The sequence below is a fragment of the Macadamia integrifolia genome, chromosome 3 (genome assembly GCF_013358625.1).
Source record: "Macadamia integrifolia cultivar HAES 741 chromosome 3, SCU_Mint_v3, whole genome shotgun sequence".
NCBI classification, from domain to species: domain Eukaryota; kingdom Viridiplantae; phylum Streptophyta; class Magnoliopsida; order Proteales; family Proteaceae; genus Macadamia; species Macadamia integrifolia.
In genome coordinates, this window is record NC_056559.1 from 3,567,418 (window position 1) to 3,587,803 (window position 20,386).

General features: G+C 38.8%; 1 protein-coding gene across 1 annotated transcript in view; it reads right to left on the bottom strand.

Moving 5' to 3' along the window:
• The window catches only part of LOC122073708 (suppressor of RPS4-RLD 1), a 56,201-nt gene that overhangs the window by 26,190 nt on the left and 9,625 nt on the right, over window positions 1–20,386 (bottom strand). Inside the window, exons 7-11 of the mRNA XM_042638333.1 lie at window positions 4,376–4,442; window positions 3,821–3,921; window positions 3,536–3,643; window positions 401–471; window positions 257–313 (exon numbers count right to left, since the gene is read on the bottom strand). Coding sequence (XP_042494267.1) covers window positions 257–313; window positions 401–471; window positions 3,536–3,643; window positions 3,821–3,921; window positions 4,376–4,442 — 404 coding nt within the window. The remainder of the gene's footprint in view (window positions 1–256; window positions 314–400; window positions 472–3,535; window positions 3,644–3,820; window positions 3,922–4,375; window positions 4,443–20,386) is intronic.

Here is a 20,386-nt window from a genome sequence, read left to right on the forward strand (position 1 = left end):
AATAGCTAGTTTTGAGGTCGGTTCTCTAAATTAAGGTTTGCTGTATAATCACATATGACTCCAATATGCACATTCATCCATTGTATGTGTCTTAGTTGGTCAGTGCAATATGAACGATACCAATATTTTGAACCACTCTTGTAGCATCATTTTTTTTTTTTGGGGGGGGCGGGGTAGCATCTACTATGACATAGACTAAACCCTGATAGAAATGATCCACATTAAAATCAAAAAACGAATAAATAAAATAGATGACCTGTGCTCTCCCATCCCGTGGCGAAGTAACCCAAGTAAATGATATGCCTTCGCAAACCTAGACATGTCATATGCCATAAAAACAATGAGGTAAATATAAGGGAAAATCCACATTAACAAAACTAGAACAGTCCAGCAAAACCACCTCCCATCAATTTGTAAGCCTTGTCGAAGACATTCCAAAGCCTTCACTGGATTAGCCAAATCTTGATAGAACTGCCACATTATGCACATATTAATGCCATAACAAGAAATATGTCTACTATAGTTTCTAGAAATATAAGTCAAATCTAAAGCATAAAATAAGTATGCATATGCTTATACAAAAACACCCCCAATAAGTACATCCTTTGTAATGGACATTAAGCAGATAAGTGGTTATTCAGATGTCCATATGGTTGATGACTTTATGAATAAACAAAGCAAAAGTAACAGCTTATTTATCCCTATATGGAGTGTTCAACAACAAACCAATATAGAGCTTTACAATGATAGATCAATTAATGCATCGAAGAGTAAACGTAAAACTTCGCATTTTAATATGCTATTCACAAAAAGTGTTGCCCAGAAAAAACATATTTTACTGATATCATGATTTTAATATGCTATTCACAAAAAGTGTTGCCCAGAAGAAACATATTTTACTGATATCGTGATTCATATATGTAGACACACATAGGTGTCGTAAATATCTCTATCAATGATTCGATTCATTCCTGATATCACATAACTCCATACCTATTTTGATTTCTTAGTGCTTAGTACAGCATTTTTTAATACACCATGGATTAAAGAATATTAATAACCAAATAAAATGAAGTGTATTAGACAATTTTAATGCAAATTGCTGTCATGCTGATTATGATCTTAATAAGGACAACCACTCTCCACGCGGACCATGCCTACTCTTAGAGAGAGCACTATTCTTCTTTAGTTAGGTAGTTCTCCCCTTTCTCAGAGACCGTAAGACCCTGGTGAAATCGAAGGCCTACAGACAACAAGGGACCATTTCTCACCCAGCTTGATTCACAAGAAAACATATGAAACTGCATTTGATGGTATCCCTGTAAGAGTGTAAGTATAAGACTTTTTCACAACCTGTAAACTCCTATAAAACATACAGAAGAAAACCTAAATTCAAGATTTTTACACAGAACCTGATGCTCAAACACATCCCATGTGGTAATTGTGGTGCGCCTAAAATTCTGGATGAAAAAAGGTACATGGGTTTCCACATACACATGTGAAGCACAGAGAGCGAGAACCCAACTTTTAATGCTAAAGGCTATATTCCACATGATCTATCAGGTAGAAGCAAAAAAACACATATGGAGGTGGACCTGCAGCCTAAGAAGGTGGAATAGACCAAAAAGTTCAAAATTGATATTATTAGAAGCCTCCTACTTATCCGATAGTTAAATTAAATTTTGAAGCCTCAGTTCACAGATTTTCTCAACCATCTGTAAACCCAGCCTGGAAGCCCTGTACTTGGCTGCAAATCATTGCCAGCTAGAGTTTGCATGGTCTTGGTTGCTGATGGATTTCTTCTGCTGGTCTAGTACTACTACAAGAGATTGGAAAGAAGATATCTTCCTGGGAGAAGCAAAAGTTATTATTTATTGAGGCAGCCAGTGTAATGCAATGTGCCATGCATGTAATGAATTAAATTCCAGCATTCATCAAGAAGTCGTTTTCAACAAAATCACTGAAGTAGTTTTCCTTCCCAGTCGAAAGCAAAACATTTCAATTGTTCGAATAAATTTTCTGAAATCAGACTCCCTGATCCAATGAACCTTTCAGGTGGGGAGCCAGTTAAAGGAAGAATTAAAGATTTTCACTCATTTCAGTAAGATCATCATAGAAACACAAACATCAAGAAGCAAAAAAGTAGAAGTTTTCCAAGTAAAAGAAGTAGGGCCTTAAGCTTGGACTTCAAAAGTCCCCTTGCATCCCAATAGGATCACTACTGTAGTGGAATTAATTACCAAACCTAAATTGGAATTTGGGATCATGGGATGGTCCAAAAGTTAGTTATTGTCTCCATCTTCCACAGCTTCTTTGACTACAAATGCCCCAATTATATGATGAACCAATTATCTTTAATTTTATTAAAGCAACTGATTCCTCCTGCAACTAGGTTCCTCAATTTTTCATTAAGCAATTTGTAGTGATAAGTGATAGCTGTTTCACTTAACCCATTCAGTATATGAGGAACATTACAAATCATTATGAGCTTTGCACAGATAAATCTAGTACACAAGTATGCAGAAACCAAAAATCCTTGATCAGAATCATATCCAAATTGATCATGACAACCAGTTTTTTACTCTGACCATCATTCAAAGAAACTTTCTAGTCCACCCCCTTGATGCTAATAGGATCTAAGTCTCTTCATATCATCTCCGTAATTTATTTTTGTGCTTTTTGAATAAGTTAAGGACAAATCATCACATTCCCCAGAAAACTGAAAGTATAGATCATCACACCTTTAACGTAGCCTCACTTATTTCTTCTATTTCCTCTCCTTCACATTTGTTAATTCTCATCCTTTCTGAACACATAAGGGTGGGAAGCACGTTTTCCAGGAAACAGATTTGAGAACAAACGAAAAAATAATTTGAGAATAAATATAATTTCAGTAACAATGTGAATAGTCAATCAAAGAACAATTATATGTGTGTGTATGTATATATATATATATATATATATATAGAGAGAGAGAGAGAGAGAGAACAGTAACAGTTAAGATAAATGGGAAAAATATCAAATGGAAACAGAAAATATCAAAGAAAGATTGGATGTGGTTGTTAACCCATTTTATGTAAGGAAAAAGAGAAGATAGGAAGGAGAGGAAACCACTGAAGTTCAAATCGTCTGCCACAGAAGGAATAACAAGGGGAAGAATGAGACAGTAAAAAAATACAGATGGAGATGGTCAGCACCTCATCCCATTGACAAAGACCTAGCTCCTAAAGATTACATCCTGCTTTAATCAACTTTAACAAGTAAAAAATGTGACTGAATATAATAAAAGCAACATACAATTTCAAAGCAGAAGATTCTTGTAAATTAACCTATCAATTATAACTTTCACCAACCATAAATTAGGCATCTTGTAGAAGCACCTAGTAACTTTAGGAATCCTGTAGTAACATTACTAGTGCTACAACCCATATGAATGCAATCTCTACTTAAAATTTATTCCACAAGCAAAAAAGCAAAACAATATGCACTCAAAAAATGCATTCGAAATTAACAGCAAGTAATTCCACACAGATACCTGTGCTAAATGGGCCCAACCCTCAAGAAAATTTTGATCAAGCTGTATTGACTTCATATGTGCCTCCTCAGCCCTTTTGTACTCACCAATTGAAGCTAGAGCCAAACCCTATATTAGAACCAAATTTTCTTGATTAACATAAATAAGCATTTTGACAAGCGCATGAACCATAATTGACAGTGGAAATATTATTGTCAGCTCTTGCAGAAGTCGGATTTTAAGGCTGAGTTGTTTTTTGTTGTTGTTGTTGCTACAGAAGTCAGATTTTAAAATTTAGGTACTCACTAAGAATGTGAATGCAGATTTGTTATCCTTATCAAGCTTCACGCATGAAGACAGATCTTCAACAGCCGCATTGTAATCCTTGAACTTGAAGTTAACAATTCCTGCATAACACTTTGGCAGTATTTATCACTTGTATGCCTCTGAATTGGACCCCATATGTACTTTGAAAGACAAATGAACATAAAATACTAGTTTTTTTTTTTCCAATAATAATACTTTAGAATAGTTTTTCATAGATGTAGCAAACTGATTACTCAATCAAATACTGTGGATGCCAAGGTTCTAGTGAAACAGTATATTAGATAATTTTGCAAAGGTTTAAGATGAATATTAGGTAGAGCTGAAATAATTACAATAAAGCTTTCACCTCCTTTGTCCACCCTAAATGGAAAACAACTCAGATATATGTTTCTAATTCTGTTTCCATATTTACCAAAACTTAAATTTTTCTAGATAATAATAATGATGATAATGAGAAAAATGGTGACTATAAGAAAAATATGGTGGTGGTGGTGGTAGTAAGGCTGCAGGGAGAGCTGGGCTTGAGCACCTTACCCCTTTCATGCAAGATATCTGATGAGTTTGGCTCAAACTCTAATGCTTTGGTCAAGTCTTCAATGGCCTGGAATTGAAAAAATAATTAATGCACCTTCTTTTAATAAATCACAATTTATTAATGAAAAGTAGAAACTAATTATGAGGTTCTTCTATGCTTTATAAAATTTCTTCATGGCATTAACAATATCAAATGAATAGAAACACTACAGAAAAATGTGCATGCTTGGATGCCAAAAAACATGGGATTACATCCATAAATTACAACAATTTATAAATGACCTCCCTCCCCCACAGGATGCTAAGTTTTCTCAATGGGACTTCGTATCCTCCATCAGTGCACAAATAGAATGACTAAAATGTAGTAACTGACTGAAAATAAAACATGTAATGTCTTCTGACAACTAATGCCTTTCAGCTTTTAACCTTGCATGATATCATAAAGAATTCTTTTCAAACCCAATCGTGTACATGATCTAATTGACAAATTCTCTTAATTTACAGTTTTTGAATCTGGAGCTTTTGAGACCTGAGGGCAGCATATACCTAAGTCGACGCAAAACAAGTTCAAGAATTAACTCTCCCTAACCCATTCATGCAATTTAGATCCGTAAAAGTACGGAGAAGAGAAATGGAAATAAGAGAAACCCGGAAACTAAAGGCAAAGACAAATTTTAAGGGAAAAAAAAAAAAAAAGAACAAAAGAATTATGTAGAGAAGGAAATATAAAACCTATAATCAGGTAATATTATTAAGGGCAAAGGTTCTCTAAGCCTACAGCATACTCCATGCCCAGACACATTGAAAATTTTAATTATTTTTATTTAGAGAAGATTTGGGATAAAATAAAATAAATAAGTCAAAAGCAACTTCTCAACAAAAATCTGAATCCCAACTCTACCAAAAGCACCACATGATTCACAACAATAAACTTTACCCACATGGTAGACAACGACAAGTATGCAGCCTAAAGACGCCAGAAATGGCGAGTAGTTGCAACAAAAGCAGATACTTATCTTTTGCACTACATTTAGGTTGAGAACAAGAAGGAAAAGACATTAGAAAAAGGATGAAAGGGAGCAAGGAAAAGGACACAAAGACCACATATCCCTTTCAACCTGCCCCAACAAAAGAAAAATAGAATTATAAAATTAATAGGACAACTAAGAGACTGAAAACAGCCAGAAATCAAAGTAAAAAAAGGCAAATAGAAGTAACTCAATAGAAACTCACTAAGTAGTGGGCTCTACAAACAGACCGTTCAGAGAACGTTTATAACTATACCGCTATACGTATGTTGCTATTCTTCCTCATGCCTTTTATAAAACCTCAGTCTCCCCAAAGTGTTTAGAGAAGTTGAAATCAATCAAATAGCTTTCTTTTTGGAGTCTTATGATATATCAATCTTCCCCTTAAACTTGATATGGGGTGTTGTTACTTGTTCCTGCCCCTTTAAATATTTCTCCAACATATTGTCATCACAGTCCTCAGATGAACCCTTCCAATGTAAGATCAATGGGGAATCCCTCGATCCCTAAAAAGGGGGGGGGGGGGGGGGCTCCTCCCTACTTCCAACCCCCCACTCCAACCCCCCCCCCAAAAAAAAAAACAAGGGTTTTGGTTGGGAGTAACACATGATCTACAATATATATCTTATGATCTGCACACTAACGCAAGTTCCCAGTGTAGACACAGAGAGAGTGTGAGACACAGCAACATCCTAACACCAGAACCAAGACATGACTTTAAAAAGGATGGCCACTTCAAAAAGAAAATGTGGCTAGGACGGACTGCAGTCCACCGGCGAGTAGGGGGCAATCCCCCCCCCCCAAAAAAAATAAAAGAATTCTGGAAACCTTTTAAGGTATTACTATGTTCTTAAAACAAGTACAACTATCTATATTATTTTATATAGCACCCCCCCCCCCCCCCCCAAAACAAAAAAAATCCCCGATTTTCACTTCATAGGATGAGCTGTTTGGGGCTACAAGTTGGCTCCAACTTCAATTTTGCTTCTAAAACCAACCCCAAGGCCCATTCTATGGATACTGGCATTTTTTTTTTTTTTTCTTCATTAGAAAAAAGAGCAACCTAGTGCACAAGGCTCCCTCTATTGCAGGGTCTGAAAGGGGCAAGTGTACACAGCCTTACCCCCTACTTTGCAGAAGAGGCCATTTCCAAGTTTTAAACTTGTGACAAACATGTGGCAATGTGCAACTTATCCGTTGTGCCACAGGCTCGCCCACTTTTCTTCATTTTTCTTTAAATTATTTTTTACTGAGGGAAAAATGAATTGCTTAACTGTTAGTAATAAAATGGCTTTGTCACTGGCATTAATTTTACAGCGCGGAAGTTTAGTTGGAACTCAAACCCTATGGACATGTCCAAATCATCTCCCACCCATATAGCAAGTTTCAACCTAATCATTAGACTCAAGATTCAAAACTCGTTCATTTCGCCGTTTCGATAAATCCAATAATACCAAAATTTTGACGAAATATTGCATTTTTTGGGCCAAAATGAGCAAAATTTCTAAACGAAATGACAAAAATTGTGTTTGTTTCGTGTTTCTCCTGTAATTTCGTTTCAGTCAAATATCCGAAATTTCACCAAAATTTCAGCGAGGTTTCGAACCATGATTAGACCTCATCATTGTCAAAATAAATGTTAGAAAAGCAATTCTGATTTTTCCCATGTAAGGTAATGCTCTTGAATCCAAACTTACCACTATGAGAACCTTATTGATTATTTCATAAAATCCTTACTCACCTTGCATGCTTAGCAAATGGTGAGCTAATTATAGTCTACTGATATCTATTGGGATCAGGTTCGGTATAAGAAAAATCGAACAGAATCCAACCCTTGTCACCCAATAAATTGTATTAAACCTACCCATCTCTTGTTTGACACACTTACATAGTCCCCCCCTCCCTCCCCCCAAGGAAAAATTCCTGGTTCTGCCACTAAGTCCATCCCTGCCAGGACCTTGAGAAAGAAGGAATTGCACCAGGTCATCGCCCTCTTTTATCTATCTTAACATGTATTTGCATGTCTCAAAAATAGATAATTCAAGCTCCCATCGAAGTGAGACACCACATACTGGTACTCTTCGATCTCTTTTTATGCTAGATAACATTATATTATGGGGGTGAAAATGTAAGTCCAAAGTAGTAACACTAAGGGCAAGCACAAAATTTTATGCATTTAGGTGTATTATAAGGAATTTTAGTAAAGCAAATCAAAGAAAACATTCAACAAGAAAATTAGGATAAGGAAACAAACACAATGTCCAAGAAGGATCATGTCGCGCTATTTTACAAGAAAAATATGCAGAGCAATGTCATAATGACTTCCTAGCTATATTTATACAAGTTTATAACACAAGATGGGTGCAGGGTGCAGGCACAAGAAATATACAAAGGGGACTGACCAAGAAATCATAGGTTTCAACAAATGGACTCTTTCAAAGTAACACCTCCTAGGTCTTCACTTCCTACTACCGCTAAAACACCACATGATAATTACATAAAGGACTCCTTCAAAGTAACAACTACCCACTACAGAAGAACTCCATCAAGAGGTGGTTGGCCACATGCCTACGTAGCATCCCACTCCATGCAAGCTTATCTAGGCACATAACATTCCCTCCCTCTCGAATTTTCCTTGTCCTCAAGGACAATGAAATTCAGGGTCCACCAGGATCCCATATTTGAATAGGGAAAATCCCAATCTCGTTGTAGGGAATGGTATCACTTTGAAGGAAGTGATGCATGATTTGCATTTCTTTTTCTTCGTTAGCTGCTCCGGGTGCAATTCAATTTCATTGGCTACCATTTCTTTCGGTCTTCTCACCTCGCTTGAGGATTCTTCCATTGTAGGGTCGCTGGCTGATGTACACGATTCTTTGTCAAACAAATTGGTAAGTTTTTCCACGATTTCGGTAAGCTTACCCTTATTTTTTGTTTTCTTGACCCTTTCTCTCATCCCTAGCTCTGATACCATTTGTCACATGCATGAGAGGGAGGGGAGAGAAGACTCGAGAGAAATTATGGTGGAAGAGAGATAAGAGATGAAATAGGTAGATACAAGAGATAAAATAGGAAAACGGGTTGGCTTTACGGATGAAGCCTAGCATCTTGGCTTATGGAGGAAGCCGACCTCTTTACTCGGTGAGTAGTTGGACGGTAATCAAAGTCTAACCTCCATTCATCTTTTACTAATATAGATATATATATATATTTACATATAACACTCACACGGTTACATAACTTACTTGCCCGTTAGAACCACATAGCCATGACAGTAACCCTTTAATGTACCACTAACATTAACTCCTGACTACCACTAAAACACCCCATGATAATTACATAAAGGACCCTTCCAAAGTAACTACCGACTACAGCAGGACTCCATCAAGAGGTGGTTGGCCACATGCCTACATAGCATTCCCCCACCATGCACATTTGTTGGCCACACGCCGGTAAACAGATTAACCTCAATTCCCTATTTTGAAGGTAATTAAGATAAGGGCTGGGAAATAATAGCAAGAACTGAATTGGCGTAATTGGGAGGTAGCCAACCTCTTTTCTCAAGGAGAAATCGTATGGTTGTAATAGCATGTCCTTCCCCATTATGTGTATTGAATAAATAGTTGTTAACGGACCCCATGTTACAAACCAGTTACAACTACAACAACAACAACAAACTCAGCCTTATGGCCCTTATCCCAACTTAATGGGGTCAGCTACATGTATCCATACTACAACCAGTTACAACCCTTTATGTTAATACACCTCCCCCCCCCCCCAACTAACAAAAATTCCTACCAATACATATACCATGCCTCTCACATATGATAATAACCCACTTCCACCACATATGCACTCACATGATAATCCACCAACTACACCAGCACTCCACATATGATAACCCACTAACTACACAAGCACTACACATATGATAACCCACTTATAACCGTCACCAACTCACCACAACACATATGACAACCTCCTACTCACCAGAACACATGATAACCATCTTCCATCCCTACGTGCATGCATGGGAATGAGTTAGCACGTAGCACTATGTTGCCATCAACTACTAAGCGCAGTTGGTTAGGTGCGGCTTGTCGAAGCTGCATCCGCCTGGCATGTCTTCAATTCGAGAATCAAGACCTCCCCCCCCCACCACATTTGTTGGCCTTTGTGCCCTCCCCACTTAGTATGGTTCAAGATCTAGTTTTTTGAAAAAGGCGAGCTGAAAAAGAGGCAATATCTCGCTCAAGATGCCGAGATCTCGACACAAAACTCGGTTTCGTCCTAGTTTTGGTTCGTCCTTGGTCCAACCAAGTCATATAAAGCATGGTTTCGATCCAAAAGGTCCAATATTTCACCTGGATCTCGTTGGTTTCGACTCTTGGAGCTCTATTTTGTGAGAAAAACACCATAAAGCTGTGGATTTGGTGTTTTTTCTTAGAGATCTTCATTATTAGTAACATTGAAGCAAAGATCTTCAACCTTGGTGGTGGCTTTTCTTCTCAAGAACACTTTAAGGTAAAATTTTCTGCCCAAACCCATATTTTTCATAGAAACATCATCAAATCTTGTTTTTTACAATTGATTTTTTAATATGTGATGCTACTTAGTGTGATCTATAGATTCATAGCAGAAAAAATATTTTTCTGTTTTCAAATTAATTTTTTTATTTTTCTGTTTAAATAAATGTTTTTCTTAAAAAACAATATATGATTTTTATATGACGTCTGGTACTCAATTTTTTATATGTTGGTCACCAAAGGCTGATCTATAGCCTCATGGAGTCCATTTTTTTTTCAGTAAATAAATTAATTAATATATTTTCTGAAATATATAATATATATTAAATAATTATAGAAAAATTAAAAATATATATATGAAAAAAATTATGTTTTATATGGAAAATTACTCTAATGTAGTGTCAATATTGTTAGTATTTTGAAATGAAAATGGTGCTCTTAGTTGCACTCTACTATACTTTATTATTAACTACGATATAATTATTAATAAAAAATATGTTTTAAAATTAAGAAAAAATTAAAAAAAGTAGAGGATTAATATGTAATAACTATATGATATTGAATAGTTGTTAATGCATGCAATCATTAATATAGTGTTGATGTTGAATAGTTACTAATTCATGTACAAAGACTTTTATGTAATAGTGTTGAAGTTTGAGCACAATGTCTACTAGTAGAGGTGGAGATATTGCATGGTTACATGGAGATCCAATGTCAGATGACAAAAAAAAAGTGTAGGTACTATAAGAAAATGATAAATTCTTGAGGTGCCACTAGGTTGAAGCAGCATTTGGCTGGGGGGTACAAGGATGTTGCCAAAAGCCCCCAAGTTTCATATGAAGTGCAAAAAGATATGCAGCGGAGTCTACAAGGTGCAAGGTTAAAGAAAGCAGAGAGACAAAGGTCGGATCAAGAATTCGATGAGGCAGTCTTAGAGAGGCACCCAACTACAGTTGATGTTGACTCTGATTCTGATGGTGAATATAGGCCAAACATGGGGATGACAAAGGTAGAGTGGAGAGAATTGCAACTAGTTAAGGCAGCAAGCAGGGTCTCTCATCAAATGGAAAGGGTTAGGAATGTAGAGATGAGAGAAGTAGATGACTCCGGTTCTAGAGCAACTGCATCAGATGCGCCTTACACAGAGGAAAGAAGGAATAAGAAGCAGAAGAATGTGGATGTGCCTTTCAGAATAACTCAAAGTGTGAGGGGTGCCACACCATCATCACCACCCCGAAGATGACATGATGATCTTGATGAGGTCCTAAGGCAAGATCCCTTGTTATTTAGACAGCAGGATACAAGACAAAGAACCATGAAGCAAGTATAGAGTACATGGAAAATACAACTTGGATGCAATGTCAAAATGGTTTTTCTATAATAGCATCCCAGCTAATGCTGCACAAGGGACATGTTGAGAATTAGCGCTAATCCCGATAAGGGATTAGCGTCAATTCTAGGACCCAATAGGGGCCTTTTGGTCCTATCGGGTCCATATTTGGGTGTTTTAGGGTTGCGGTTTAGTGAGGGGCTTTTCTGTATTTTCTCTTTTTGTTTTATACTACATATATACACTATATTGACCTGCAATCAGTCTATTCTGGACTGATCGCAGGCTGCTCTGTTTCTGACAGCTTTCGGTCTCTCCTTTTATTCTTCTTCTCTTCTCTTCTTCTTCTCTTTTCTGGTTTCTGGTTTTGGTTACAAGGTTTCTACATTGCAACATGGTATCAGAGCAGGTCTAAATTACATCGATTGGCAAGTACAGATCATCGCTGCTGATTTCGACCTAGCGGTATTGCTTTTTCTGGTGTGCAGCCACCTCCTTGCTGAAACTACTACCTGGTTGACCTAGTTATCATGACATAAGAAAAAAAACTAGGTCTCTTTTTTATTAATACTTGCTTAGTATGTGTACTGGTTGAGGTCGAGAAGTCTCCCTCCCTATTTTTTATGGTTGCTGCCCCTGTTTCTGCAGTATTTATTGCTGCTGCCCCTATTTATGAACTGAGTAACTGTTGATATTGAAGTGCTGCTGTCCGCTGGTTTATCTTCATATATTACTACCTTCTCGCGTAGGTTTGGTTGGGCTTCTATCAAGGCTGGTTCGACCCTAACTGCTGCCCCTATCAGATCAATTTTCTGTTGGTGTTTGTGGAGTCCAATTGCTTGCTGCTGCTGGTTTTTTCTTTTCATTAATTGATTCTCATGGCTGAGACTAAAGACATGACTACTCCTACTGCTACCACCCCTACTACTGCCTCGTCTACCTCGGACAACATTAATGTTCAGATTACCTCCGTCAAGCTCAAGGGTAATTCCAACTACCTTCTGTGGGCTCAATCGCTAAAAGTGTATCTGATGGCCAAGGGAAAACTCAAGTATACTAACTCTGATCCACCTCTATCTTCTGACACTGGTTATGATAATTGGTTGAAAGAGAATGCTCTTATTTTGATCTAGTTATAGAACAGTATAGAACCTGATGTAGCTGCCAATGTCATGTTCCATTCTACTGCAAAGGGCGTATGGGATGATTTGTGAGAAACCTACTCTCAGGAAAAGAACATGACACGAATTTATGATATTTATAAGAAGCTATTTCAGTTTCGCTAGTCTGACAAATCTCTTTCAGAGTATTACAGTACATTCAGGGGAATGGTGGAAGAACTCAATGTTTTCCAGCCCTTGACCACTGATATTTAGCGTAATGAATTTTTTGTCTCCAAGTTCTTGGTTGGCCTGAATAATGATCTGAAGATTGTGAAGAGTCACTTACTTGCGGGTGACACGGTTCCTACTTTGAATGATGCCTATTCTCAGTTGCAGCGTATCACCTCGTCCACCAAGCCTGATTAGTCTTCCAAAGACAACTCTGCTTTTGTTGCTAACAGTGGCCGTGGTCGCGGTCGTGGGGGCGGACATGGCTCTACTGGTAGGGGTTCTACTGGACAATCATCTGATCGTACTGCTCGACATTGCACATACTGTGGGAAGCATAATCATACAGTTAAGACTTGTTGGGCCAAGCATGGCAAGCCAGAATGGGCAACCCAGTTGGCCAATCATGCAGTGTCGGATGCTGGTACTGACACAATGTCTCCGGTTGCTACTAAGCCTACACCTTCTTCAGAAGATTCCTCTCCTAGTCTACGCGATGGCATCAATCAGTTGCTCCGGCGCTTGCACACTCTTGAGGCATCCTCTAACACATCCAATGGTGTGTCTACATCCGTTGCTACCCTAGCCCACACAGGTACCTCAGCCCTTCTTACTACTACATCTACCCCCCGGATCATTGATTCAGGTGCTTCTGCCCATATGACTGGTAAATTATCACTTTTTAAGAGTTTTTCTACTAGTTCCAGTTCGAATTCTGTTATCCTCGCTAATGGTGCTTCAACACCAGTTCTTGGACATGGTTCTATTTCACCTACCCCATCCAAAAACCTATCTTCTGTCTTACATGTTCCTCAATTACCATTAAATCTTCTCTCTGTGAGTCAATTAACTAGTTTGTTAAATTGCTCAGTAACATTCTTTCCTTCTTATTGTGTCTTTCAGGATCTTCACACGAGGAAGACCATTAGTGGAGGGCGTGAAAATAATGGGTTATATTACCTCAACTGCGGCTATCCTACCTCTTCTGCTGCTGCTACGGCTGTTGGGGATATTACTCCTTTCCAATGGCATTGTCGTTTAGGTCATTTGTCGCTCTCTAGATTACAGCTTTTATTTCCTAGTTTTAAGTCTACTCCTAGGTTAGAGTGTGAGGCTTGTGAGTTGAGAAAACATCACCGTGTGTCTTTCCCATCTCCCTCTTTGTCTCGTAGTCCGTCTTTATTTTCTTTAGTCCACTCTGATGTATAGGGTCTTTGCCGAGTCAGTAATAGATTTGGGTTTCGGAATTTTGTGACATTTGTGAATGATCATTCCCGCCTTACATGGCTTTATATGTTAAATGACAGGTCTGAATTTTTACATGTATTCAAAAAGTTCCATAATGAAATAAAGACTCAATTTGGAATTCCTATTAAAAATTTTCGTTCTGATAATGCTTTAGAATATGCTCAAACTGATATTTCTGATTTTTGTGATACTCATGGGATGATCCACCAAACTAGTTGTGCTTATACTCCACAGCAAAATGGAGTAGCAGAGCGCAAAAATCGGCACCTTCTTGAGGTTGCCCGAGCTATGATGTTGCACATGCATGTTCCTAAACATTTTTTGTGTGATGGTGTCCTAACTGCCTATCATTTGATTAATCGCATGCCATCCTCTATTTTGTCCGACAAATCTCCCTTTTCTGTTATGTTTCCTAATCTCCCGAGTTTTCATGTTCCTCCTCAGATTTTTGGGTGTGTGTGCTTTGTTCATAATCTGCACATGCCGGTTGATACGTTGTCTCCTAGGTCTACTATATGTGTTTTTTTAAGCTATTCTCATACTCAAAAAGGGTAAAAGTGTTATGACCCTACTACACACAAGAACTTTGTCAGTGCTGATGTGACCTTCTTTGAAGGTACTTCATTCTACCCTCCTCCAGTGTCCTCGTCTAGTGTTGAGTGGTCTTCTCCATCTCCTCCACCCATACCCTCCCTTATACCCTTCCCTGCTGCTCCTGGTGCCAATGACTCCCCTCCTCTACAGGTTTATCAACGCAAGAAGAAGATTGGATAGCCAAGTGGCAAGGTAATAACTCCAGAGGCTTCACTCCTTCCACTGCCAGCTTCCTCAGGTGAAGCTCCTTCTCCTCCTCCGTCTGATGACTTACCAATTGCGCACTGGGCAGGTACTCACTCTTGCACTCACAAATATATGGTTGTTTACCCTATTGATAATTTTGTGTCTTTATCTCATCTTCCCTCTCCTTTCCATAGTCTTGCCCTATCCATTTCCACCAACCCTATTCCCCGTACCCATTCTGAGGCCCTCCGTATCCCTGGAATGAAGGCTGTCATGGATGTAGAAATGGATGCTCTTTTGAGTCGTGGTACCTGGAGCCTGGTAGATTTACCTCCTGGTAAGGACCTAGTGAAGTTTCGCTGGGTGTACACTGTTAAATATAATTCTGATGGCAATGTTGAGCGGTTGAAGGCCCGTCTGGTTGCTAAGGGGTATACTCAGACATATGGTGTTGATTACTTTGAGACCTTCTCCCCGATTGCTAGACTGAATTCTGTTCGTCTTCTTATTTCTCTTGCTGTCAACTTTGATTGGCCCTTATTTCAGTTGGACATCAAGAATGTCTTCTTGTATGGTGATCTACAGGAAGAGGTGTATATGGAGCAACCTCCGGGGTATATTGTTCAGGGGGAGAGCACAAGTCGTGTGTGTCATGTACACAAGGCTATATATGGGCTGAAACAGTCTCCTCAGGCATGGTTTGACAAGTTCAGTGCTACCATAGTTACTTATGGGTTTTCTCAGTGTTATTCTGATCATTCTGTGTTTGTTCGTCGCAGAGGTGATAAACTTGTTGTCTTGGTTGTATATGTTAATGACATTATTTTGACTGGTAATGATGAGGCAGGAATTTCTGAAGTAAAAAATCATCTCCAGCACCATTTTCAGACAAAGAATCTAGGCCAACTTCATTATTTCCTTGGGATTGAGGTAATCCGCTATAAGAAAGGTATCAATCTGTCTCAAAGGAAGTATGTGGTGGATCTTCTATCTGATACTGGGATGCTTGCATCCAGACCTGTTGATATTCCTATGGATCCTCACCAAAAGTTTGGTGTGGATGATGGTGAACCCCTCCAGGATGTGCATCAATACAGGAGTTTGATTGGCAAGTTGATTTACCTCACTGTGACTTATCCTGACATTTCTTATGTTGTTGGAGTTCTTAGTCAGTTTATGCAGTCTCCTCAGAAAGCCCATTGGGATGCTGTTGTTCGTGTTCTTCGTTACCTAAATGGTGCTCCTGGAAAAGGGTTGATTCTGACGCTGATTGGGCTGGCTCTGCTAGTGATCGGAGATCTACTACTGGATACTGCACTTTTGTTGGAGGTAATCTTGTTACGTGGCACAGTAAGAAGCAGACTACTATTGCCCGGCCCAGTGCAGAAGCAGAGTACAGAGCAATGGCTCATACCACTGCTGAGTTGATGTGGTTGCGGTCGTTACTTTTGGAGCTGGGATTTTCAATGACCAAGCCAATGAAAATGTATTGTGACAACCAAGCTGCGGTTTATATTGCTAGTAATCCGATCTTCTATGAGAGAAGCAAACACAGAAGTGGACTGCCATTTTGTTCGTGATGTTATTCTGAAGAGGCTGATTGAAACTCCTTTTGTTCCTTCATCGGATCAGTTAGCTGACATGTTCACTACGTCCTTGTTTGCCCCCACTTTCGCAATAGTTGTACCAAGCTGAGCATGGGTGATGTGTATGCTCCAGCTTGAGGGGGAATGTTGAGAATTAGCGCTAATCCCAATAAGGGATTAGCGTCAATTCTAGGACCCGATAGGGGCCTTTTGGTCCTATCGGGTCCACATTTGGGTGTTTTAGGGTTGCAGTTTGGTGAGGGGCTTTTCTGTATTTTCTCTTTTTGTTTTATACTATATATATACCTATATTGACCTGCGATCAGTCTATTCTGGACTGATCGCAGGCTGCTCTGTTTCTGGACAGCTTTCGGTCTCTCCTTCTTTTATTCTTCTTCTTCTCTTCTCTTCTTCTTCTCTTTTCTGGTTTCTGGTTTTGGTTACAAGGTTTCTACATTGCAACAGGACATATTACCAGTCCATGATTGACACTGCAAGAAGAGTTTGTCCAGGAACAAAGGGCCCCACTCCTTATAAGCTGATGAAGGTTTATTTGCCTCAGCAAAAGGAGTTGAATGAGTACATTAATGGCTTGAAGACTCAGTGGGTATGATATGGAGTTACTATGATGTGCGATGGTTGGACTGGACCAACTAGACAATTCATCATCAACTTCATGGTATATTGTGATGGGAAGACTATCTTCTTAAAGTTTGTTGATTCATCCAAAGAGAAGAAGGATGCAATGTACTTATACAAGTTGTTGAAGGATGTTGTTACAAAGGTGGGAACTAAAAATGTTGTTCAAATTGTGACAGACAATGGGAGCAACTTCAAGAAAGTGGGGGAGAGACTAATGAATAGGAAGAGCAAAAGCATCCACCTTTTCTGGACACCATTTGTTGCCCACTCCATTGACTTAATGCTTAAAGACATAGGGAAGAAGTCTTTGGTAGCAGGTGTGGTTGAACGAGCAAGACAAGTGACCACATTTGTTTACAACCATGGATATGCTCTCTCTTTGTTGAGGGAAAAATGCAGTGGAGATTTGGTAAGGCCAAGCATTACCCGATTTGCAACCAACTACATTGCATTGAAGAGCTTTCAGGATAAGATGCTTGGTTTGAGATCCATGTTTGCCATTGAGAAGTGGTTTGGATGGAGGGAATCGGATATGCTAGGTGGTAGGGTAGCACAGGCCACCATCTCTAATGAAAAATTTTGGCAGGATGTGAAGAAGGTCTTTATATTTGGCCCAACTGTAACTGTCTTGAGGTTGGTAGACTCAGAGAAGCAGCCTCCTTACCATATGTGTATGTTGTAATAGAGAAGATGAAGGAGAAGGTGAGAGCATTTATTCTTAGGGGTGCAAAATCCTACATCAAAATTATTGAGAGATGGGAAAAACATTTGATGCATTCACTATATAAAGCTAGTGAGTTTATAACTTAACTATTAAAGACTACACACATTACAGTCAATGACAAGTTATTTATGGAATTTGCAGCGTATTATCTCAATCCTAAGTTCCACCACAAGTATAACCTAGGACTGGATGATGTATTGATAGAAGCAGTGGAGCTTATGGTGACAAAGTTGGTCCCTAAACCTGATTTAAAGGTAGGATGCAACACTGAGGTGGGTTAATGTTTAAGATATGTATAGTTTCCCAAGTGTTAATGAATTCCCTATTTTGTACTAACTTGTATTCAATGTTTGAAATATGTACATATAAAGGAATTTAGGGATGCTACTGGGAGTTTTGGTAGGGCAGCAACAGTGGCTGGAAGACAAAGTACTACCCTAGTGAATGGTTGGTCCTATATAGAAAAGATGCACCTAACTTAAAGAAGATAACAATCAAGGTGCTCTCCCAAACTTGTTCTGCATCTGGATGTGAGCGAAATTGGAGTACATTCTCACAGATCCACACCAAGAGGCGGAACCGACTAGGTCACAAAAAGCTACCGCAGTTGGTGTTTGTGCATTACAATATGTGATTGAAGGTGCAGCACATACATCAAGGCATTGAGGGTAGCAGTGAACCAATTGAACTTACTCACGTTTTCCAATCAGACTCAGATGATGAGGAGGATCCCTCATACCAATGGATGAAGGATCGAGGTGAGCCACTTATGGATCAGCCTAGGGGTAGGCCCGACCCCGTGGTAGCTAGTCAAATGGGTACTGACATGGATGAGTATATGTCTCAAGAGGGCCGTGTGCTTTCACAGATACCCAGACCTTTGGAGTCCCAAGCAAGGGTGTCAATTGGTCGGTTCGGTTTGGTTTCGATCAGGTTAAATCGGTTTTGGTTTAGGAACGAGGGAGACCAAAACCAATCCGTTAAGGAACTTCAATTTTGGGTTCGGCCAAGTTTGGTTTCGGTTTATTTCGGTTTTTCAATATCTGGTTAATACCGGTTTAGATCGGTTTATTATTGGGCTGTAACCATAACGAAATCTTCTGTAACTTATAGTGACAAGATTTGACAAAAGAAACACTTTAAATTTATGATCAAATCATGGTTTATCATTTTAAGGGAAAGATAACTAGTTGGATAGTGAACAAGGAAATCAATGGAAGCATTATTACAATTTACAAATCAATTTCTCTATTCATAACCCAATATTAAATGATTTGTAACAATTCCTCTTACAATAAAAAATATTCTCACTAATATTGTTAAAAATGGATAACCAATTCAATAATTTAGAATCTCATAATCATTTATTTTTGTATTGGTTTCATTCATTTTGGTTATTAGTCGGTTTGGTTTGAACCGATTTTCAGCCGGTCCCAACATACCTTAGTCCAAAACCAATCCAATAAGGATCGGTTTAGTTCGGTCCAGGTTTTATCGGTCGGTTCGGGCTAAGTTTTAACACCCCTAGTCCCAAGCTGCTGGGGTTGAAGTGGAGCCTGAAACTGTTTGGTCATGGTCCAATGATGATGATGATGGTGGTGATGGGGATGATGGTGGTGGTGATAATGTAGGTGATGGGGATGGGGATGGGGATGGGGATGGGGATGGGGGGGATGCACAAGAGGTAGTACCATTACACTGAAACGGAGCAAGAAACAGTGCGGTTCATCGGAGACTCAGTTCACTCATACCACATAGGACATGGACCATGGTGCACGTTCCCCCACACCCTACAAGAGAGGCTCACGTCATCGATTTATAGCTGGTGGAGAGAAGCAGAATAGCGTGGACTCCATAGACATATTTGTTAGGAGTTTAATTGACACTCTAGGAGGCTTAAGCATGGAGAGTGGTATTCTTGGGGAGCCATTGCATGCACCATAAACTATATATGGCACAGGGACAACCGGTTCAGACTATAGTCATTATAGTCAATTTGGCCAGTTTGGACCACTATTAGCAAAAATGCGTTTTAAGTTTTAAACACATTCTCGTTTTTTACTGTTTAAAACGCGTTTTTCCATATGCTTCCCAAAGATACTTAGAAAAACTCCAAACGGCAAGCATTCCCGTTCTAAACACGTTTAAAACATGTTTAAACACGTTCCCTTTTTTGGCGTTTTTTAAGACTTAACTTGTTGAACATAATGTCTACTTAATTGACCATATCTCTCTCTCCCGAACTCTGATCAACTTGATTCTTTCGCCGATTTGAAGCTAACTCAATGGCCTATATTTCTCATGATATCACCTTCAACTCAATATCAATGTATAGACCCTGAAATTGAGATACAACCTGATGCATTTACCGAAAAATGTTTCTAAAGTGATGACTCCCAACTCAAACTGAACATACATTACTCCAAGAGTGGGTTGACTATGTTGACAACAATGAATAACATCATAGCCAAGCCACATTGCTCAATAAAATTTGGACATGTGTGGTGTATGAATTTAGAACTGGTGTTGGATGATATTCAATTATATGTCATAAAACTTATAATGAGACACGAGATATATATGCATTAGTGTTGGATACTGTAGTTGTTTTGAACATTAGATGCAAGAATTCATGTAATAATTCCTTAATTTATACGAGTATACTACCGTTTTTTTGGTCCCGTTTATTTGAAATCTACGTGTTTAAAACACGTACCGTCTGTTTTCCGTTTTTTCCGTTCTCTATTTTTTTTACCGTTTATTTGACTGTATCGTTTGAAGAACTTTACTATTTAAAACTCGTACCATCCGTTTCT